The 23,483-nt window shown below is 37.4% G+C and overlaps 3 protein-coding genes across 4 annotated transcripts; 2 read left to right on the top strand and 1 right to left on the bottom strand.

The window, feature by feature from the left end:
- Positions 1 to 2,433: 2,433 nt before the first annotated feature.
- On the top strand, positions 2,434 to 6,576 carry LOC137711348 (alcohol dehydrogenase-like 4). Its single transcript, XM_068450575.2, has 10 exons — positions 2,434 to 2,653; positions 2,753 to 2,889; positions 2,990 to 3,039; positions 3,203 to 3,531; positions 4,743 to 4,825; positions 5,186 to 5,261; positions 5,405 to 5,466; positions 5,785 to 5,880; positions 5,966 to 6,127; positions 6,353 to 6,576. The coding sequence occupies exons 1-10, from the start codon at positions 2,569 to 2,571 to the stop codon at positions 6,461 to 6,463; spliced, it is 1,191 nt and encodes a 396-aa protein (XP_068306676.1). The 5' UTR covers positions 2,434 to 2,568; the 3' UTR covers positions 6,464 to 6,576.
- Positions 6,577 to 9,158: 2,582 nt separating this feature from the next.
- LOC137710808 (polyadenylate-binding protein-interacting protein 12) lies at positions 9,159 to 13,937 on the bottom strand. Its single transcript, XM_068449938.2, has 10 exons — positions 12,872 to 13,937; positions 12,584 to 12,685; positions 12,445 to 12,489; positions 12,289 to 12,361; positions 12,066 to 12,178; positions 11,890 to 11,949; positions 11,763 to 11,810; positions 11,572 to 11,640; positions 9,729 to 9,790; positions 9,159 to 9,570 (listed from the first exon to the last, which is right to left on the bottom strand). Exons 1-10 carry the CDS (start codon positions 13,403 to 13,405, stop codon positions 9,513 to 9,515), a joined length of 1,164 nt encoding a protein of 387 aa, XP_068306039.2. The 5' UTR covers positions 13,406 to 13,937; the 3' UTR covers positions 9,159 to 9,512.
- A 3,923-nt stretch (positions 13,938 to 17,860) lies between these two features.
- Positions 17,861 to 23,417, top strand: LOC137710661 (RING/FYVE/PHD zinc finger superfamily protein). Of its 2 annotated transcripts, none has more exons than XM_068449747.2 (8): positions 17,861 to 19,136; positions 19,321 to 19,676; positions 20,088 to 21,167; positions 21,263 to 21,421; positions 21,559 to 21,898; positions 21,977 to 22,047; positions 22,171 to 22,293; positions 22,741 to 23,417. In XM_068449747.2, the coding sequence occupies exons 1-8, from the start codon at positions 18,236 to 18,238 to the stop codon at positions 23,101 to 23,103; spliced, it is 3,393 nt and encodes a 1,130-aa protein (XP_068305848.1). In that variant the 5' UTR covers positions 17,861 to 18,235; the 3' UTR covers positions 23,104 to 23,417. The 2 variants fall into 2 exon arrangements, with proteins under 2 accessions (XP_068305848.1, XP_068305847.1); XM_068449746.2 differs by having other exon boundaries at positions 22,738 to 23,417.
- Positions 23,418 to 23,483: the final 66 nt, after the last annotated feature.

Below are 23,483 nucleotides of genomic sequence, written 5' to 3'. Positions count from 1 at the left end.
ATTTGCCATGGAAAGATGCAGTGGCCACTGGCTGTGAGATTGAGATTGACGAAAGAAACTAGAACGTTCCCATTTGCAATAAGTGATCCTTTCTTAGCTGACCCGCCATGTGCTCCTGCATGCACTCGCTGCCACCTACATTTACCGTAAATTTTGTTTAATTGTTTATGTGTTTGGTGTTTTTATATCCGAATTTGCATGCGTTTACGAACCATACCACAATGAGACCCCGCGTGTAGACCAATATACATTAATTGATGTGGTTGAGTATTAAGTTTTGTTTATTTCTATTTTTTCAAAAATAGATAAGTCGGTGGTTTCGTCATGGTAATCCACTTTTTCGGAGATCGAGAAGGCTCGTTGAAGTATTTCAATTTTCCTCTAATCACCATCGTATGATTCATCAAGAGTAGAAATTGAACTTAGAACATACCGTATGAAATACGAATCTAAAATTTATCATCAATTACTGGATCAGCCCGTAGTGGTGGGTTAAGCATTAGTTCAAGACGGTCCAAGTGCGTACGTGATAGGGTAACATATGTTTCCAATAATTGCCACAGCCATTGCCATGTGTCTGCGGAAGAGAGATGGGAAAGAGCCAAACAATAGTTGAAGGCAAGTGCATGGACATTTTTATTTAATGGATGGATCGAGCATGGGCCCATGCATCTTCTCCGGTCCATTTCATTCATCGTCCACACCCTACTTTTGGACACTTTCCATGTTTTTGTGCAGAGATAATCTTGGTTGTTGAACTTCAATTTCCTTTTCGTCGACTTTGAATAATAATGTTGTGGAGTCCACTTGGCCATTTGGAAGGTGGATGGTATTCAAATATGGAGACCAAAATGTTTGAACAAATTAATGTCTATCTTTGTTGCATTTTATTGTGTATTTCACGAACGCAACGAATTAAAAACTTTAAACCTATTTAGTTTGTTAAAAAAAAAATATATATTTAGGGTTCATTGGTAACAATTTTTATTTTTTGTGCTTGCTATAGTAGACGAGTATATAGAAGAAGGAATCAAAGAGACCGAGAAGAGGGGGAAAAGTAAGAAAACGGATGAAAAAAAAACTAGTCAAAATAGTTTTTGGTTTTCTATTGTGTGGCTTTCCATATACATTTCTTCATCTCTTCAGCCAACCTTTTGTTGCTCTTCTTCATCTCTTTTTTTTTTTTTTTTTTTTTTGTGTGTTTCCTCTCTGTCACTAACACAAAAAATAAAAACTAAAAACTAAAACCGAAATGATTATTAAATAAATTCATAAATTGTTTATAATATGAGCATCAAACTCAATTTTAACCAAATAATGGAAATCTTGATGACCTTATAAAATTGTGGCGAGCTTGACACGGCAGGATTTGTATATATTGCTTTGGTTAGGTTTCTAATTTATGAATAAAAATGGTTCTATGCTTAGATTTTTGCCGTCCTGAAGTTTGCATCTCACGCACGCAACCAGCCGCCGATCATTGACTAATAATTTATCAAATATGTAAATGTATAAGATCCTTTTTCGAAGGTTTCAAATCTCGTTACGAAATGTGGTTCGTTAGTTGATACACAGTTTTAGTGGAAGTCAACATATGTTTAATGTAAATGTAAATGTAATTTAGTCAATATATATACATATATATTGAATGATTGATGTTAAACTGGAGAGCCAAAAGTGCCTTTGGGTGCCGCCAGCATTGAACAAGTATATTCCAATGGCATCACACCAAGCCTAGCAAGCTAGGGACCAATTTCATAGCATGATCCTATTTGTTTGTTTGTTTTTTTTTTTTTTTTTTTTTGCTAATACACGGTTTTAATCGAGTGACAGTCAAATTTGAGACACTTTAACTTTTCGTTATTTTGCAAAATCAAAAACTACAAAATAACCGACTAATTAAATATATACGTCTTGAGCAATGCTAGAGACTAACTATTTAGACCAAATGTCATAAATCATATGATGTGATTATTACGATTAAATTATTACTTATGTATTGATTAACGTGTTTATTTTTTATTGGTGACACATCATATAATTTACAAATTTAATCTAAAAAACTGGCCTCCTTACCATTACTCACCCGACTTAGCTTCCTTTTATTTATGAGAACTTTAACGAAAAGCTCCTGATACTATTAATTTTAACGAAAACCCATATTTTTACATTAAAAAGTCAATCCTGGTACTATTCACTTTACTCTTTATTTTGTCCTTATCTTTAAAATTTAAAATTTTAAAATTATTTTCATTAGTTATTTATTTGTTTATTTATTGGTGTTTGTATTTTTACATACAAAAGGCAATGACAGATAATCCCACCTACTATGTATACATGTCATTCTGATTCATACGCATGCATCAACTTTGCCACCCCATTAAATGTAGGGAAAATTTGAAATAGGTCCAATTTTATAAACTACCTTTTGAAATAGGTCCCTTAAATGTAAAGCTATCCTTGCGGTTGCAGAGTCCAACCCTACCCAAATCCTGACATAGATACACACACACACACATTGATCAGGTTATAAGACCAACCACACACGAAAAAAATATCAAGATCAAGATGGAGAACCACCACCAAAAAGCTATCAATGGTTTCTCCAAACCAACCGATTACAGTACAGCCGGAAAGGTCATCACTTGCAAAGGTAATGGATTCATTTTGTACAAGAAATATTCATATTTTCTCATTCTTTTATGTCCATTTTATAAAACACTAAAACTTACATGTGTTTGTGGTGGTGAAGCTGCTGTTGTCTGGGTTCCAGGAGAACCTTTTGTCATGGAACAAGTTCAAGTCGATCCACCTCAAAAATTGGAGGTTCGAATCAAGATCCTCTTCACCTCAATCTGCCATACTGATCTTAGTGCTTGGAAAGGAGATGTATGTATATATAATATATAAATATGTCGCTAAATCGATACACACACACACACACACACACTAGTATATTTAAGCTAATCTTTCTTGTTATTTTTTATAGAATGAAGCTCAACGAGCCTTTCCTCGAATATTAGGCCATGAAGCTTCCGGGTAAGTCATGTCTAACAAAAATTTACAGTACATATAACGCTGACCTTATAGATAACAATATCAACTAAATATCGATCAAAATATCAATCAAACTATTAGTCTTACCCTTTTTAGAATTAAACCCCTCAAGTTAATCTATTTCTATTTGTTGGGAAATGAACAGAATTGTTGAGAGTGTGGGTGAAGGTGTGATGGACATAAAAGAAGGGGACCATGTGGTACCAATTTTCAACGGAGAGTGTGGCGAGTGCAAGTGTTGCAAGTCTGAGAAAACCAATATTTGCAGCAACTCTGGAGTGAACGGATTTAAGAAGGTGATGACTAACGATGGAAAAAGTAGGTTTTCGACCAAAGATGGAAAGGCAATCTACCATTTTCTCAACACTTCAACTTTCAGTGAGTATACAGTGCTTGAATCTGCTTGTGTTGTCAAGATCGACCGTGAGGCTCCTATGAAGAAGATGACCTTGCTAAGTTGTGGTGTTTCAACTGGTAAGTCATGCATCAAATGTGTTGCATCAGTCAGTGCTTGCTTTTGACCAAAAAAAAAAAAAAATCAGTGTGCGTGTTTAATCTTTTTGGTTATAATTTATAATAATCTAGGGGTCTATTTTAAGATCAACTTGTCCATTGCCATCAACCACACGTTACATTCTACTTTGAGATTTTTATTTAGAAAAAAGCTAAAGAGACCAAATAAATTAAATTTTGTAAACTAAATTATATATGGTTGTTAATAATTAGATTATTATTTAAGTATTGATTAACTTACTTATTTTTTATTGGTGACACATCATTTAATTTGCAAATTTAATTTATAAATTTAATCTTCCTAACATTATTTTTTTTTATTTTTTCATGTGTGATCTCAAATTCAGGGTCTTTGGTCAATCATACGTATATGACTTATTTTTTTGTCATGGCACCATCAAATAGCAATTTCTTATTACCGCGTCATGTGAACATAAATTTGTATATAGTTATGTTAGTTTTGTTGGTTTTTTGCACCCAATTTTGATGTGGCGGCTATAATTGGATTCATCCTCTTTTTTAGGGATTAAGTAATGCTAGGAATACTCAATTTTGGAAACTAAAGTACATGAAAGTTGATGATTGGTTTATTAGTTAAGCGTTGATTGATGTGCTCATTTATATTGATGATACATCATTTAGTTTGTAATTTTAGTTTCCAAATTTAATCTCCTTAGCATTACTCTTAAGGATTTCATATATCTTATTAAAATGAGATGGTATAATAATAGTATACTTTGTGACATATGAGTAATTCTCGAACATCAAGAGAGCCATTAAAATAATTTTGAACGCTCGAACATCAAGAGAGCCATTAAAATAATTTTGAACGAAGGATGGTGTTATTGTAAAAAACAATATAAAAAAATCTATCAACTTGAAACATTAATGTTTTGTTAATTTTATTTACAAACGAATATTGAAGTACTTACTTGAAAATAGTGTCCCTTTTAATCTTATTATTTTTATGGGGACTAGCAGGGATCTCATTATGAGTAACCATCACCTTAAAATCAAGAATTTACCATCTATTTTTTCTTTAAAATATCCTTACAATGAATAGTCATAATCCTCCCTATCAAACAAGGTCTTATAATGTTAATAATAGCTCACGCTTTATTTAGGTATTTAATCTTTTATTAAATATTCTATTTCCATGAAATATGATATAGGAGTCGGTGCTGCATGGAATACTGCTAATGTGCAACCTGCCTCAACTGTCGCCATTTTCGGTTTAGGATCCGTGGGACTTGCTGTGAGTTTCTTAACCTTTTTGTTGAGTTGCCGAGAGTTTGCTTAATGATGATTTTTTAGGTGTTAGTAAATACACTTTTTTCACTTTAAAAAGAAGGAAATGTGAAGTCAAATTCTCAGATTAGTTGTATGTTCACCAGTTATTTTTCAACATACACGATTCACCAGGTATTGACTTGTACAAAATATATCGATGCTTAACCCAATATTTACTACTAAATTAACACGAATGTGAACTTAAACTATATTTGAATTATTTTGCTTTATAATATTTAATTTAATTGTTCCTTAATTTCATGCTCAACTGGGGTTTCTTAATCCCCAAATTACTCAACTAAATGTGGCTTGCAATCCGGATCAGGTCGCTGAAGGAGCAAGAGTCAGAGGAGCATCTAAAATTATTGGTGTTGACATTAACCCCGATAAATTCATCAAAGGTTCTAGTTTATATTTAATCTAACGTCTAATTGTAATTAGTTTTTAATTAACACTTATCTTTGATTTCTAACTGAATGTTTAATCGTTATCTCGTGGGAGTCACGTACTTTATATACATTAATTTTTCGCGTCAACTTTATAGGTCAAGAAATGGGAGTCACAAATTTCATAAACCCAACCGAACCTGGAAAGCCAGTGCATGAGGTCAGTACTTTTACATTAATGTATACACCTAAGTTCCCAACTAGAAACTTGGGGGAAACTAGAAAATTGGCGACGTTGTCATAATTGTTGATGTCATGATGCAATGCTATTACGTTATTCTATTAATGAACATGGAACGCAATATAATTATATGAGGCATGCAATCATATTAAAGAATGCTAGCACCACACACTTATTCAATGTCAATAATCGCAAGATAAATATCTACTAGCATATTCCACGACATACTTACTATCTTACTACAAGATCATGATTTGTGTAATGATAGAAAATTTCATTTTATTGACATGGTTGCAGAGGATAAGAGAAATTACAGATGGAGGGGTGGACTATAGCTTTGAGTGTGTAGGCAACTTGGATGTTCTTCGGGAGGCCTTTCTGTCCACACATGAGGTACTTAATAACTACTCTATATTCTATATGTTTTTCAATTTCTTTTAAACAAAATTATGATATAATGTTCTCTTACTTATTGCAGGGTTGGGGGTTTACTGTGATACTGGGAATTCATGCAGCCCCAACAACGCTCCCTTTCCATCCAATGGAGTTGTTTAATGGTCGAGGAATTATTGGGTCTGTGTTTGGAGGCTTCAAAGGGAAGTCCCAACTCCCTCATTTCGCTAAACAGTGCATGCGTGGGGTTAGTCGAATTCCACTAATCTCAACCTCTTTTAGTTCAATGTCCAACAACATCAAATGTTTTTGTCGACTATGAAATAAAACCATGTTCAATAAGATATTCTTGTCCGAATGTGTGATTCAAATTCACAATCTAATGACATAAACATATGAATCACGAGATAACGTTACCCGTAGTAATTAATTTCCATATCTAAACAAGTTTTGTTGATTTTGTGCTTTTCAGGTTGTAGGTTTGGACAAGTTCATAACGCATGAGCTTCCATTTGAGAAGATAAACGATGCCTTTCAGTTGCTCATTGAAGGCAAGTCATTGAGATGCGTTTTGCAACTCTGAGTTAGCCATTGATGCTCTGCAAGCAGACGTTAATACGATTTTCTTTCCTTTTTCTTTACCTTCTCGTTGTGATGTATTTGACGAGTTATTCTAATTGTGTGGTTGTATTATTATGTTGGCTTTGCACATCTCTCTTTACTTCTAGCCATCATATCGAATAAATCAAACAACAATAACCAATTATAGAACTAAAAAGGGTATTATGCAGAGAAAAAGAATATGTAATTATCACTTTTCTTATCCTTCATTAAAAAATATATATATTATAAAAATTGAAGAGGTTAAAAGAGCTCATGGACCCTGTATTATTGCACAAATTTTTAAATATTCTCACTAGTATCATTAGTTGGTTGGCAGGTGGACTAAATTACTTTAGGTCTTAAAATAAACCCTTACTTTTTCTTCCTAATCTGTCTAATCTTTTTTCAAAGGCAACACAATAGCCTCGACGTACCATGGGGTGTGGAGTAACTACCAAGTTTTCAAATAAAATCCCTATATAGCACTTACTGTTTCCTTATCATTAAGTTTATTTTCCAAAGACAACGACAATAGCCTCCGCCTACAATTTGGCGTTCAGAAAACTGATTTCTGTACATCTTTTTTCTTCTGCTCCACCGTACTTATTTGGGCCTTTTAATTCTCCTTTAGTTATTTGATTCAAAGACGGGAAATAAACCTGTGTATGAATTCATGAGAGATAATAAAGTGTGCAAAAATAACTCCTCAGGAGGCAATAGAATCTTTCTTTCCCTTTGCCTCTCCACAATTACATTTCAGTCCCCTCGTTGCATCCAAAGAACAGTAATACAATTCACAAATTTTATTCGAACTCATCTAACCTCTTTCTATACCCAACTTATTATATTCACTCATATTGTTTTTTTATTAAAGAATTAATCTCTCTTTAAACCCAAATTTATTACCTAAATTACCATCTCAAACCCAATTCAAAATGTAAAAGTATATTTACACTCATTCCCTTTATAAAATAACATCTCTAATCGAATGTTTTTTTTTTCTTTCAAAGAGGCGTCCTGTGCCCCTCTATAATTGCATATGCCGTATAGGACTAGCATTTTCATGGCTACTGTCACATCCCGGCCCAGGGCGGATCACTTCCCGGGCCCGCTCCACCACCGTAGCACGATATTGTCCGCTTTGGGCTTACCATTCCCTCACGGTTTTGTTTGGAAACTCACGAGCAACTTCCCAGTGGGTCACCCATCATGGGATTGCTCTAGCCCTCTTCTCGCTTAACTTCGGAGTTCCTACGGAACCCGAAGCCAGTGAGCTCCCAAAATGCCTCGTGCTAGGTAGAGATAGGAATATACATATAAGGATCACTCCCCTGGGTGATGTAGGATGTCACAATCCACCGCCCTTAGGGGCCCGACGTCCTCGTCGGCACACCACGGCCAGGGTTAGGCTCTGATACCAAATTGTCACATCCCGGCCCGGGGCGGATCACTTCCCGGGCCCGCTCCACCACCGTAGCACGATATTGTCCGCTTTGGGCTTACCATTCCCTCACGGTTTTGTTTGGAAACTCACGAGCAACTTCCCAGTGGGTCACCCATCATGGGATTGCTCTAGCCCTCTTCTCGCTTAACTTCGGAGTTCCTACGGAACCCGAAGCCAGTGAGCTCCCAAAAGGCCTCGTGCTAGGTAGAGATAGGAATATACATATAAGGATCACTCCCCTGGGTGATGTAGGATGTCACAGCTACTTTTTTTCTTTCTAGTACCACAACCCATCCATGGACTTGGGATCCAAGAGATCATTCCATAGACTTGAATTTGCCAAGAGAATGTTATGCAAGCTCCAATTTAGTCCTTTTTAAATTAAGCATTTTCATGTACTTTTTAAGAAACTTTAAAGTGACATAGGGTTGGGTGTTTTGCTACTACGTTAATAAACACATAAACAAATTGGAGCTATTTCAAATAAAAAAGGTGCAAGACATGCCACCCGCTAATTCGTGGTTAAGGTTGAGCAATATTTATTTGCACCAAGAATCAAGTTTTATGTCTTTGCAATACCAATCAAAAGTCATTGCACTGGTGTTTTGGGGCGCATACAGACGGCAGAGAAAAACAAATACAATATAATATAAAAAGTATGAAATTTAATCCAAAAAAGAAGCAAACAAACAAAATATCCATAAATTGAGTCATACCTTAGTTGGAGAATTGAAAACTTCAAAATCACCATCCATCAATAGAAAAACTTATTTTTCTCTATCAGAATTATTAGGATTTTAGTCGGAATGAACGTAAGATAAACAAAAGGTGATACTAGGGTTTAATTATAGTATGTGGGTGTATTGATAAATTTGATTTTCATTACTAATTTCATTTTGTACTGAATAGTAATTATGCAATAGGGTAAAATAGACAACTAATATTTAAAATTAAGTTAAGTGTAGAAAGATGTTAGATGAGTTTAAATAAAAATTCCCTAAATACTGTGTTTTCAGACCGAAAAAGAAGCATTGCTGATATTGTCTCAAGACAGAACAAAATATGGGGTAGAATCCTCATTCCTCCAACACATCCCAGTAAAATGCGGCAGTCCGGGCGTGCCTCGTGTGTGCTCGCAAGCTCGCAAGCGTAAACATTCGTGTATGTATATGCATGCAACACGGAGAGGAAGTAATCCATGAAATATGAACAGATCCAATCCAGGCAGCCATTAACAAAAGGACCACATTTCATTGAGCTTACAAAGGGCTGTTAAAAAGGGGGGTCTTCATGTGTCGTCAAGAACTACTTTGCAACGCTTAGTCCAAGGACCGGACCAAGCCAAAAGGAATAATACATCGAATCGTCATTTAAGCCTCAAGGTTTTTTTTGTCCAACTCTATAGTCCAGGACATCATAATAAACCTCTAAAGAGAACAAAAGATCAAAGGCCAAGAAAGCCGAGGACAAGTATGCGACAAAACGCAACGACCAGAGAGGCACGGAGAACATCTTTACATAGTTGTATGTGTATTTAATATATTTCAGCTGGATACTTAAATCAGTCTGGGATGCCGAAGATGACTCAATGTATGGGAAGGCGAGGAGCGCGTGGACGAACAGGTGTCTTTGAAGGACTTACCCTGCTTGTACAAGACGCCATATATTAATATACCAAAATGAAGCTTATCTCGAAATTATATAACTCAAAGGGGTAGGAAAAACAAAGAAAACTCCAGTCGGAATATAGATCAAAAAGCATGCAATGGCTGGACGAGTGGAATGAGGGAAAGCGGCTTACCTGATTGGCAATGATCCCAAAACCACACCACTACAGTTTAGAGCAGCAATTGCACTTTCAGCCTGCAGGAATGGAAGTACATTACTTTAATGAATTGCAGCATTGAATCTGGAGTTCTATTTTTTATGTGTATGACTATGTAGGTGGATATCAAGTTTAACGGAACTCAATTTGCAATCCAACTTCATCACTGATGTATCTTTGCAGGCTTTCACTGATGTATCTTTGCAGGCTTTCTGGAGAACATGCATGCTATGGGTTACATACATGATTCAAGCCACTTAACAAATCTTTTGATTTACTTCTACTCATCTGTTGCCATAGAAATCAGGAAGTGTGCCTAAGAAATGCATGTTTCCAACGTCCTTACATGCTCTCGTGCCCCTAAATTTCACAACCACTAAAATATTCCCAGCACGCATACATCAACACTCAAGCAATACAAATCCTACCTTACCCATACCTTCTGTCCCGAAAAACCTAACATAAACTTTAGCATGACCCGACAGAGATTTTCCCAGAGGAGAAACACAGAAACTTGGGTTTTGTTGAGTTGTTTCTGACAGTGGAGCTGAAAGGCATCAACCGCTTCAACATCACAGTTGGACATTAACGCCAACAAAAATAAACCGTTTGGAAACACCACCACTCTCCAAATATACTCTCTTAAGCAGCAACCAAGCTTCTCAGTACGTTCCACAATGCACAAAAAATTTAATCTCTAAGAATGTGAAACATAACTAAATTGACAAGACCTAAAAAGTCTTCCCTCCAATAAGCTGGATATCACAAGATTGGTACTGCAGAAATAAGCTTACTCCATAATAAACACATGGGTTGGAAAGGGCATGCAAGAACAACGTTGTATGACTACGGCAAAACGTTGTTTGACAATGGCAAAAAAGGAAAGTAAAAGCAACAATAGGAAAATAAGATATACTTGTCAAAACCAAAAACAGGACCTAAGAATCAGGGGGAAGGAGAAGGAGCCACGCTTTGACCACCTCACAAACAAAGGTACGAGCACAGGAGAAGATCTATGAGACATGGTCAGCAACCACTGCTCAGACAATGGTACTGTTTAAAATTTCTGGCAGTCTACTACATGACGTCTCTGATTTCAAATGACCCATTCCAAGAAAATCAAGATCCTGTATATTCTCAGCCCAAAAAAGCAAAAAAATCTAATAAATTCATTTCCACTTTTAACATAATTCATCTCCTTTTATACCCAGACATACAGATAATGCCAAGGAAACTTACGAGTTTTAAGTTCTTCGGATACAATTTTTCATTTCTTCATTCAACATACCTTGAAACTAGTGGGTTATCTATTTCAAACCAATCCTAGACACCCAACGAGTTTTTAAGTTCTTCGGATGCATAAACTATCGTTTACAATCACCAACTAACCATCTATGAACCACATACTTGGCCTTTACTAAACTAAAGACCTCAAAATATCCTATCAAATGATTTCATGACAGAAAGGATAGAGACGAATGAACTTCAACGCACAACACAGATTTTCAAAGAATATTCTCCCTCTATCAGAGGCCTACAGCCCCATTCCTTCTAATCATTTATCTTATCCCTTTAAGTAGCAAATGATTTCTTAAATAGCAAATGCTTTGCATCATTTAGAACATTAGTCACAATTGTAAAGTGAAAATCAGAGATGCATTCAAGGGTTGAATACTAATCTGGAAAAATAAGAGAGTTCCATGTATTACTACATAATCCACGTTTATACCGAGCTTGTCGTCATGGCTTAAAAATAAACCAAATAACGATAAGTAAAATAATAAAACAGCATGCAGAGTGTAGAGGAATAAGCAATTACCATCACAAACTCAACAAAGGCAATGCGAGTAGAGTGGTGATAGTCCCCTAGTAACCTCAAACGATAAACCTGCATCAGATTCATAAGAGATGTCCTCATGAATAGTCCAATACATTAGAGTGTAAATGACATAATAGCATTGTTGCCCAAAAATGAAATGTAAAATACAAACTTCCAATGAAATCACAAACCTCTCCACAGACAGATTCAAAAAAGAGTTTGACATCAGCTTGAGTAACCTGCACAAATACAGCCATGTAAAATTTTAGAATTCACAACCTGGGCCACATCAATGACAAAAAATTCCAAGAAACTTACCTTTTTGTCAATATTTGTACAATAGATAGTTCTTGCACACATCTCACGTTCGTCTTCAGTCTGAAACCAAAATACAAATGGATAAACAAGTTACTATGCAAGAACATATTGATTCCAAAAGGCTAAAACTTTCTCTGGTTCAGAATTTTGCAACTGTCACAAAAGAGTAGACTCACCCGAGGCAAGAATGTGGGGTTAACAGGCGCAATAGCTGTCTTAGAGGGCAACACCCTAACGGGGTAGAATCCAAGCATTGTCCCAGCCAGACTCAAAGCAGCTCGTGCACCATCTGCATAATGAAAAACCACAAGCAGATCAACCAATCAGTATCATAAATCATAAAAACATCTATTCAAGCTTATGCAGCCACATGATCTCCGCATACACCATCTAAATTACCTTCGTCGGTGAACTCAATAAAGGCAAAACGGAGAACAGAATTAGGATCACCACAAATTCGGCAGTCAACAACCTTCAGCAACAGAAAAGTGAAATTATTCAAAACCAGAATTGACAATCAACCAATTACAGAGCTCTTCGAACGAAGATCATTACCTGCCCACAAGTAACAAAGAGAGCTGCAAGCTGTTCCTCAGTGACCTATGTCCCAAAAAGACCAGAATTTTAGTCTCAGATGCACCAAAATTGAAAATGCTAATCACAAACCAAAGGAAATAAATGTGGTCATTTGTACCTGTTGATCAATGTCAGACACGTACACAGTCCTTCGGATTCTATCTTCCCGTTGCGCTAGACTAGTCCTGCTGTTGATTCTCCGTTTCCCTTGATTGTTTCTCTGATAAAAAAACAAACAGGAAAGCAAAATAGAAACACCCATTAAATTTAGTTCCCTAATTCTTCTCCAAAAACTTAACCAACACAAAATACCAAACAATACACAATTTTCCCATTCATTTTCTCAGCAGCCAAACAAATAATAAAAAAAGGAAAGAACCCAGAAAAGCTGAAGTCTTATACATACCCGTCGACCAGGAAAGCCATTAGCTTGTCCATTTCTGTTCCCGTTCTGCATCATCAGTGCCATGTTAACAAACCCAGCATTGAGTCCATGGCCGTTAGCCAGTGAAGGCGGCACGAACTCCTCCGCCATGGGGTTGAGCTTCGAGAAGAGCTCCCTCAACTCCCTCATATCCCGGTCCACGTCGTGACGATGATCCCCATTACTCATCTGAAAATCTCCGCCGTTAGATCTCTGCTGCTGATGATGATGACTCGCCACGTGATCAAAGCAACCCAGCTGAGCCGCCACCACCTGGCCGTTGCCGTTGATGTTGCCGTTTCCACTGGGGGACGGCGTGACCATCACGTACATGCTCTGATCGATGCGGTGCCGTAAAGGGGCAGCGGAGGCGCTGTTAAGCTTGGACTGATCCTGATCGTTGGATGCGGCAACAACACCGCCGTCCTGCGTCGTAGCAGTCTCCGGGTTCCGATTCGCCGAGTTCGACCCCACGCTCTTCCCAAGCTCCACCCCTGCATTCTCAACCACTGCCATAGTTCTCTCTTTCCTTTCCTGTCTCTCTCTCTCTCTCCTCCCTTTTTCTGAAATGGGTATTTTAAATAAGTAATTAAAAATTAATTCTTTGATGGGTCGATCAACAGCCAGACAGAGCCTAAGAACAATCGCGCCTCGAGATCACTACTACGGAGAAAACGAAATGAAAACAGTTTTTAAAAACAACCCAAATATTATAAAAACGACTCGGAAATTCGGGCAGTGATTTTTGGGGGGGGGTTTTGTTTTTATCTCTCTGCGAGCTGTTTTTTTTGTCAGCGAAGAAGGAGAGTGACGAACCGAAAAAGGAGGTTCCTTTTCCGATTGGATTGGATCAAACCTCTCTCTCTCTCTCTCTCTCTCTCTCTCTTTCTCTCAGAGTTGTGAAGATCGTCTTCAATTCCAATACGACATCGTCTTAGGAGGCTCTTCAACTCAGATTCTGCTGTCTCTGCTCTCTCTCTCTCCCCCCTTCCTCAAATGTACTGCCTCTTTGTTTGATCTCCTGTCATGCATACATGCATGCATACGCATCCGCATAATGGTGATGGTGATGATGATGATCATGGATGTACCGCAGGGGGTATGTGGACACGTGGTGGGGTGGGACTGGAGGTTTAGGAGGAAGGGCAGGCGATTGATTGTGTGGGATCATTTTATTGGAGGCCTTCATTTTTGACTATTCCATACTATTTGGATTTTTACAGTAGCGGGAACAGCAGGGGCTTTTGTGTTATTTTGCATTTCACGCGTGGTTAAAAAGTATAAAATCCAAGGGAGTAATTTGATCGAATTTTTTTTTTCCAACAAAATTATCACGTGAAGCATATGTTAGGTAAATTGGACTTTTTTTACATATTGATTTGGGATTGTGGTGTTTTAAAAAAAACAGTTTATTAAAAAATTTGAAATATTAAATGTGTTTGGTAAAATAAAATAAAAGTGTTTTTTTTTAAACCGTTGTCAATGAAATTAAAAAAGCATATAAAAGCAAAAGTAGAATCTATCAAACACTTAACAACTTTATTTTATAACGGTTTATTTTCACAACACATTGAAAGCAGTTTTTTTTTTTTTTTTAAACACAACAATACTAAACTAGTCCTACATATGGGAGTACTGTACACACCCAAAGTCTTATTTTCTCACACCGCAAAATGTTCACAAAAATCAAACAATCTCTTCTCACCCATTTATATTCCTAGATATCCCTAACAGTTTTAAGTTTAAATAAAATAAATATAAAAAATGATTGAATCGTGGAGATTTTAGGGAAAATAGAACATCAACGAATGTTCCCGCCTAATCCAGTTGAAAGTAACCACAACCAAGCACCATATACAATGACGGTAACTCCTTAACTCTTTGTCCCTGGGAAAGTTACCTTCCTTTATTCCTATTTGTCTCTTTCTTTCTCCCCCTGCCAAATTTGGATTTAAGATTCACATCCATATTTATTTTCGAATTCCAATTCATAATTAGGGATTGAAAAGTCGAGAAAAAAAAAAAAAGAGATTGAATTTGGGGTGGGTGGGGTGGACGGAAGTGATAAAAGATGGAGAGGGAGGAAATAATCAGAAATAGTGAGGGATTAAGAGATAAAATGAGAAGATTTGATTCGTTTATCATTTTAAGTTTTTAATTTTTTTTTCTTTGATTACAAAAAATATATAAATGGATAAATTTTAGCAGGGCTTTTGATGTCTTTTTCAATTAATTGAGATTCACTCGTTAATTTCCGTAGAATTCTTTGATGTGCTTTTAGTTATTAAATTCATACTTAACAATTTATATCATACATCAATGTAAAACACCTCTCATGCAGCCATACCTTGCAAATTCGTTAAAATTTTGACAAAATTAAAGAATTATCCTTTAAACGGAACAATTTAAAATTGTAAAAAAATAATAATAAATTGCACGTTCAAAGTGAAACTTTATTGATAAGAATTTTCATTTCTAATTGCTGTTAATGTTTTATTTCATTTACCCTATACTGATAGAACAAGTTTACCTCGCAGTGAAAAAAATAAAGATAGTATTATTCACATTTTTATTTTTATCTCTCGTATATTTTTATTAATTTTTTATTCTCGATCTTCTTTAATTCATTTGATCTAACGATTAAATATTAAGAAAAATATGTAAAATTAAAAATGAACGTGTGAATATTACTATCCAAAAGTAAAGGATGTATGGCCTCCAATTTGACTTTTGGGCATGAGAGGGTTCGAATATTAAAATGTAGGTGGAACCTTCAATAATACATATAGAAGAATATGCTCCCATGATGATATGAATATTGGTACTTCATTGTACATTTGTACATTTTTTATGTGTCCAAATTTTTAATTTTAATTTTTTCCTACTTTGTGGTTGGCAGACGGTCAAAATTAATAATTTGTTCTTATTTTTTGTTAAAAAAAATAATTTGTTCTTATTTCTATTGGGGCGTGATAGATAATTTTTTTAGTCATTATTGCAGCATCCATGGGCGATTGGTTTCAAAGGAAAGATTAAATTTTGTAGTAAAGCAAATGATGGTTTTGAAGACAATAACAAATGACAATTAACTATGGTACATAAATAAATATTTTAAATATAGTTTTGAAGACAGCTTAATTATTTAATCTACTAATGTTATTGTTTGTAAAAAAAAAAATTATTATTAGCACATGTGGTTGCGGGAAGATAAAAAAATAGTAAAAAAATTTTGTGCGAAATTATCACCAGCCCATGATTTTTCTTTTTGATACTTTTTATTGAATTATGAATAGAAGAACAAATCGTCTTTTCATTAATTTTTTTGTTGACAAAGAGTTCTCTCTTACCATAGTAAAGAGAGAAATCCAACCACTAAGTTTGCTTCTTTTGACATTGTTGCTGCAACGATGTGAATGGCCAAGTATTTTTTTTTATTTTTAAAACGAGACTCATATATTATACTTAATAATTGAACTCACTCAAATTAGATTCCAACTCACCATGAGAATTTCATTATAACTTTCATACCACTCTTAATCGTCTAACGAGAAAATTCTCACGAACTATCTTGTTTACTGACCCTCCAAGATAAAACATCTTAAAAAGTAACTTTGGAGCAGGTCCAACCACTCATAAACCACATATATCACATACACCAATAAAAATCTCTTGCGTTAGCATATGAAATGGTTTTTTAAATCAAAAAATGCACCTTTATGTTTAGCTAAGTGATAGTTTCGCTCTTTATGTTTTCAACTCATTAATTTCGTCCCTTATTTATTTCTCCATTCATCAATATGGTCTTTGTAATCTCATTTTGTTATACTTTGCTGACATGGAAATCGTGTGGACCTACATAGCCAATTATATTATGCCATGTGAATGAAATAAAAGAAATCAGTTTCTTTATCTAAAAAGAAAAATAGTTTAAAATTTCATAACGCCTTAGACTTTTTTTTTTTATAAATAAAATCAATCAACTTAAAAGTAACGCTGTCGGGTCGGGAAAATCTGGGATGGGTGGGGAGGTGTGCGACGACGCGGTGGAGGGGGAAAGGGGGAAAGAAAGGGCCTGGGGAAACTTGGGTGGGTGAGGAGGTGTGCGACGATGTGGTGGAGGGAGAGAGAAAGGGCTTGGGAAATCTAGGTGGTGGGGGAGAGGGTGATGGCGGGGGAGAGGGTGGTGGCAGGGAAGAGTGTGGCGAGTGAAGGTGGGAATCACGATTGGAAAGGGTTGGGACTGAATTGGGTCGGAGAATGCAGGAATGGGGAGGCAACTTCAGCCCCAACCCCTGCAACTAATTAGCAGAGGGTGAGTTGGGGAGGAGGTAACTTCGGGTAGAGAGGGAGAGGAAGAGTGCTTTTTTTAGTTTTTATTTCTTTTATTTTATTTTATTTTTTGTTTCTTATTGTTTTAAAATTTTAAAATATTTATAAGAATAAAATTTAGTTCATGCAACGTCATATGATTGGTTTTATAGGCTCAATTTAGTTTCACATCCAGCATTTGAACAGATTTTTTAGCGGAATTTGACATCAATGATCACATTGATGAGCGAAACAATAAATAAAATACGAAATTAATGAGTTTGAAACATAAAAAATTATTGATACGTGCTTCAAGATGCTTCGCAAATCGTAATGTGGCTTTGTCTCAACGCTACCACCCATTTCACACACAAAATTAAATTACCAAAAAAAAAAAAAAAAAAAAAAAGCGAGAGACGAAAAAATTGACATGTGGGTCGAAAAGAAAGGTCCATCGGACCGTCAGTTTGTCCATTCCCAAAGCCCAATGAGACCCATTCCCATTGCGAGTCGAAACGCAGCGTCTCAAAAGTCGTCTGAACGCTCCGACAAACCACGGCCCGGCTCGTCTTTCCAGTTTCCACGAGTCGCGATATTTATGAGCCGTAACGAGCCGAGCCGGCTGAATGAGTCAATACTCCACGGACGCCAAACACAAAATCCACAAAACTCAGAAAAACAAAATTAAAAACATAAACTGGCTTTCTCTCTCTTTCAGTTCCGCTCAATCCTCCGCAAGAAGAAGAAGCCATTTTCTTCGCTACGGACAGAGATCCCCAGAAGCCAGAGGTCAGAGGTTTCCAGATTCCAGGTAACGGAATTCTCAATCCCTAAATCTTTCGATGTTTGGGTGATTTATTGCATAGAATTTACAAGAATCCGTAGTTTTTTTTGAAATTTTGAAAACAATGCATCCGGATTGAGAATTAGGGGAATTGGGATTTTAGGGTTAGGGTTAGGTTTAAGTGTAGGGGGTTGCTTGTTTGGTTGCAGAGATAGTTGGGGTTTTTAAGTTTTGGAGGGTAGGAGGTTGTAGCTATGAAGGGTCGGTCGCACCGGCTTCAGAGTTCGGACCCGCCGGATGACTGGGTTAACGGGTCGTGGACCGTGGACTGCCTGTGCGGTGTCAATTTTGACGATGGGGAAGAGATGGTCAATTGCGACGAGTGTAGCGTTTGGGTGCACACCCGGTGCTCTAGGTATGTGAAGGGAGATGATAATTTTGTTTGTGATAAGTGTAAGAGTAAGAACAATAGGAATGATAGTGAGGAAACCGAGGTTGCGCAGTTGTTGGTTGAGCTTCCGACGAAGACTGTGAGGATGGAGAGCTCTTATGCACATCCGCCTAATGTGCCTACCAGGCGGCCTTTCCGGCTTTGGACTGATATACCGATGGAGGAGAGGGTGCATGTTCAGGGAATCCCGGGCGGGGACCCTGCTCTATTTGGTGGGTTGTCATCGGTTTTTACTCCGGAGCTGTGGAAGTCTACTGGGTATGTCCCCAAAAAGTTTAATTTTCAGTATAGGGAGTTCCCTTGTTGGGACGAGAAGAAGGAGGATGATGCTAAATTTGACGAGGAAAATGAGAATCCGGTTGATAGAGGTGCTGGCGTTCTGTTCTCCTTGTTGAAGGAGAGTATGTTGGCAAACCCAGTAGCTTCTTTGGTGGGGACGAGGGGCCGAACAGAGGATGGGGGGTATAACAAGAATGCATCTTTGAAAGAGAGGAAAAGGTGGGATAATGAAGCTGTTGATCTTAGGTGTGCTCAGAGTGGTGTGAAGAAGGAGAGAAGTCTACTTCGGCCTGTTGTGTTACATTCGGGCAAGCGGAAAAAGGATGATTTGGGGACATCCAAAGATCGGAGTGGCAAGAAGAAGGCTAGAGCCGCTGAGAAAGAGGCTGATGCAAAGAAGAGAGGTGCACAATCTTCTAAATCAGGTGATTTTCTGTGCCTTGGACGCTTTCTGTTATACTTATCTTGTATGATGGGAAAATAATAGTTTTTGGTTTTGAGAACTTACATGGCAAGAATATTAACCCTTGGTCAACTTACATGGCAAGAATTTTATGATGGGAAAATATCTGTTGACTCCAAATTTTGTGTTTTAATTTTTATTACTAGTGTTTACACCCACGAGTGATGCAAAACAATTGGAATTTTCTGAGGACAGAGGTCCGAAGATTTCCAAGGGTGACATTCAGAGTAAGAATAGCAAGAAGTTTAGCGATTCCATGGTCAGCGAACCTGCATCAGATGGTTGTCTTCCAGTAGACTCTACTGTTGAAAAACACTTGTCAGAAACCTTAATTTCTGACACGCGTAAACAGAAAATTTCAATTGGTGATGGACTGAAGGAAGACAAGGTCGGCCACCAAGTTCCTGTAGTGCCGGAGAATCTCACTCTCACCAAAACTATTGATGCTGTTGCTTCATTGTTAGAGCACAATGATGGTGCAGCTGATTTTGAAAAGAAAGAGGTACGCTTTATTGATACTCATCTTAGTCGGTTGCTAGTGTTTATTAAGTATTTTGTTGCTTTATTTAACCATTCATCCATGTAATGGAACTATTACTGCAAAATCCGCTTTCTTTTTATATTTATACACCATGGATAATTGAATTATTCACAATTAATTTTTGGAATTTCATGCCAAGCATATAGTAAACCTTTTAACAAGGAAAAAAAGAAACCATACACATAAGCATCAATATCAACTCTCTATGCACAAAATGGATTTGTACATTTCTTGACTACTGAGTTTGGCACTATTTAATGCTAGTTCATTGGACTGCACATGTGTATTGTGTGTTTGTGCACATAGACATCTATAAGTGTTTCAGATTTGAGACAAAACAATTTTTTGGAATTGACATTTCTTGTGCCATAGGGAGATAGGACAGCAGATGACACGTTGGATGTGCAACCTCTGATTGGAGATGTCGCTGCTTCAGAAGTTAAGAATCAGATTCAATATTCTACTGGTGGGATCTCTGTAGAACCTCATTCTAAATTGAAAACAGAAGAACATAATGAGAATTGTAGTAGCTCATTGAAAGTTCAGCATTCTCCTCATGCTGATGCAAAAGATCTCAGCGTATCTTCTGATCACATGTCTGAAAGTCTGAGAATCAATGAGGTACTAGTAAACAGCCCACTATCTAGTGACCATAAGGTGCTTGGTGCTGACAGAAATTCAGAAGCGGCTAGTGATTCTCGTAAAGACAAGGGCGATGAGTTATCTGGTGATCCTTGTCAACTTAAACAGGAATTGGAAGGTTCTGAGGGTTCCATGGCTCTGCAACAAAGTCCGGCAGATCCCAAACACAGTTTGGGGTCTCCTGAAGAGCTTTCAAAACCAGATGGAATTATGTTAAACTCTCCAGCCATACCCAGTCAGTGTAAAACAATAGCATGTGCTGGAAAATCTTCTGCCATTTCATCCACCGTTGCAGTGTCCATATCATCCACTTCTGATAACTTAAAATCTGGTGATGCTCAGAATCCTCATCCAATTTCGAAGCAACGAGTAATATCTGAAAGTAATGTTAGCATTAAGAAGGATCGTGCTTCATGTGACAACTTGGACGAAGACAGGGACAATATGTCAAGGAAAACAGTAAAAGAGCATATCAGATCCTCTACAAATTCTACTCTGAAAACCTCACACTTGAGCAGGAATCATGATTCCAAGGGGGCCACATCAGAATCAAAAGATTCAGTGCATCACTCATCTTCCAAGACATCTCCAGCAGGGAATACTGCTGTTCCTTCAGGATCTAGTGAGCCTGCTGGATCACTGCCCAGCCAGAAGGCTTTACATGTACAAAATAAGAGTTCAGCTTCTAGTGCATTGCAAAGAGGTGAAAAGTTCAACCATACAACTTCATCTAAGACTAATCAGAATCACACACCATCTGCTTTTCCCCCTGCACCACCAAGTGTGCAGGCACAATTAAGTGACCAGGAGGTGAGAAAAGAAGTTTCATTTCTTTATCTTATTATCTTTTATTGCTGGTAAGTTATTGGGATGACATCTTAAATATTTTATTGGGAATTTGGCAGATAGCTATGCTTTTGCATCAAGAGCTCAACAGTTCTCCGAGAGTACCTCGTGTACCACGTGTTCGCAATGCGTCTAGCTTACCTCAATTGACTTCTCCAAGTGCAACAAGCACGTTAATGAAGCGTACATCTAATTCTGGAGGAAAGGATCACAGTTCGGTAAGATGTCAAACTTATTTCATCTTTTGAGAAAAATATGATGTTGATTTTATCATCTTTTGATGAAGAGGATGTCTTGCACTCGTGTATATCTGAGTCATGTTTGTGCCAACTAATCCCATTAATACAATCTCTAGGTCTTTAGAAGAAAAATCAGGGATGCACCTAAAGATGGGTCCCGAAGTTCACGTGAACATGATGAAGAAGCTAAAAGGACGGGCAGAATATCATCTTCTCCAGATCGAAGACGACAAGATGCATCAGATGTTGCTAGTAAGAGGGAGGACAATGGATCTTCGGCAGCGGTACTCTCTGGCAGGAAGAATATTCATTCTTCCTCCACTCATACTGCAAACAGTGGACCATCTTCGTCCAATGAGGCTAATGATCGCAATGTGTCATCTGTACGCAGTTCGCCTAGGAATGTCTCTGATGATGATACAGGCTCAGTTGGTCCGATTCATCGTACATTACCAGGTAGCTGTAATTCTGTAAGGTTTCCCATTTCTTCTTAGATTTTGTTCATTATTTGCTCATTGTGTTTTCCTTGTACAGCCTTGATAAATGAGATTATGAGTAAAGGCAGACGCATGACATATGAGGAGCTTTGTAATGCTGTGATGCCGGTATGGTTGCTTTCAAAAGAATACTTGAAATTTTTCTTGTTGTTTAATTGTAGTACGCCATAGTGCGTGAAGAACAATGAATGTATCTGAATTTTTTCTCTCCTTTCTTGTTTCTTTTTGCAGCACTGGCATAACCTGAGAAAGCATAATGGAGAGCGTTATGCATACACAAGTCCTTCACAGGCTGTTCTTGATTGCCTTCGAAATCGACATGAATGGGCTCGGTTAGTTGATCGTGGTCCTAAGGTATCCTCATCAATATACGCACATTTGTGTTTAATCAATGCACATATGCTTTATTGTATCCTTTACTAATTTCATTGCAAAAGTCTGTTGCATGATCCAAATTATTAAAACTGCTGAACCAAAAACATGAACTGTCAATATTCAACCATGGTCGTTTATGTGCTTTACATGTTTCTCTTTTTTATTTTGGGGTGGGGGCGGGGTGTGGGTAATTAATCAATCACCTGATAATTGGAATAAACTGGTGTAGCAAGAGAACTTCCCATGTGAACTTGGTGAGACATGGATGTGGGACAAATTAAGCTCATAATAAGGAGCTGACATTGTGTAGTTCGGGTAGAATAAAATGTTCAGATTGTGGCTCAGTGTTCTCTCATTCCTATTTTGCTGAAAACAGCAGTAATTAGGACTATACATTTTCTCATGTTTTTTTTATCTCTGTAGCAGACAAATTCTAGTAGGAAAAGGCGAAAAGCAGATGCTGAAGATTCAGATGATAATGAATATGGCAAGGGAAAAAATCCAAAGGAGTTGGATGGTAAAAGCATTGAGACACAGAGAGAGGACTACCCCAAGGGCAAGAGAAAAGCTCGAAAACGTAGGAGATTGGCTCTTCAGGGAAAAGGAATAAAGGATGTCAGGGAGAAGCGGAAGGCAGATATGCTTACTGACGATGATGTTGGACAGTCATTTTCTAATTCCACCGAGGGAAGCATGTCCACTGAGGATGATATTCAGGGAGGCGGAGCATGCCCGGTAAGAGGAAGTGAGGCCTCTACTAGTTCGGATGATGAGACCGGGGCAACGTGATTGTTCGTTGTTTGCACTGTTTGGTCTGATATCAAGGCTCTCAATGTGGCCATGAAGCCTTTCAGTCCACCATCCCTTCTTTCCCGTGACGCTGTTGCAGCTGCCCTACGGCTTTGACGGCTTTTCGTGATGAAGTCCCAGTTGGGATTTCATGCTGGATCCGAAAAATGTAATACCAGTGTACATATGAGTTGTTTAATTTTTGTGACAGTGGATTAGAACTCCTCGTTTATTGAGGCGTAGATTCGATTTGATTCTGTAAAAACTTAGGCAGGCTGCACCTCCTCCATAAATTAAACCTAACCTTTTGTAAATTCATCATCTTGGTTTGTTCGGCTCAGGGAAAGGTCAGGATCCATTTCAATATATGGTCTTCACCT

Source organism: Pyrus communis, chromosome 6 (assembly GCF_041283825.1).
Source record: "Pyrus communis isolate YQ-2024b chromosome 6, ASM4128382v1, whole genome shotgun sequence".
NCBI classification, from domain to species: Eukaryota; Viridiplantae; Streptophyta; class Magnoliopsida; order Rosales; family Rosaceae; genus Pyrus; species Pyrus communis.
The sequence above is the reverse complement of the archived record's forward strand: the minus strand, read 5'-3'. Positions and strand labels throughout refer to the sequence as shown.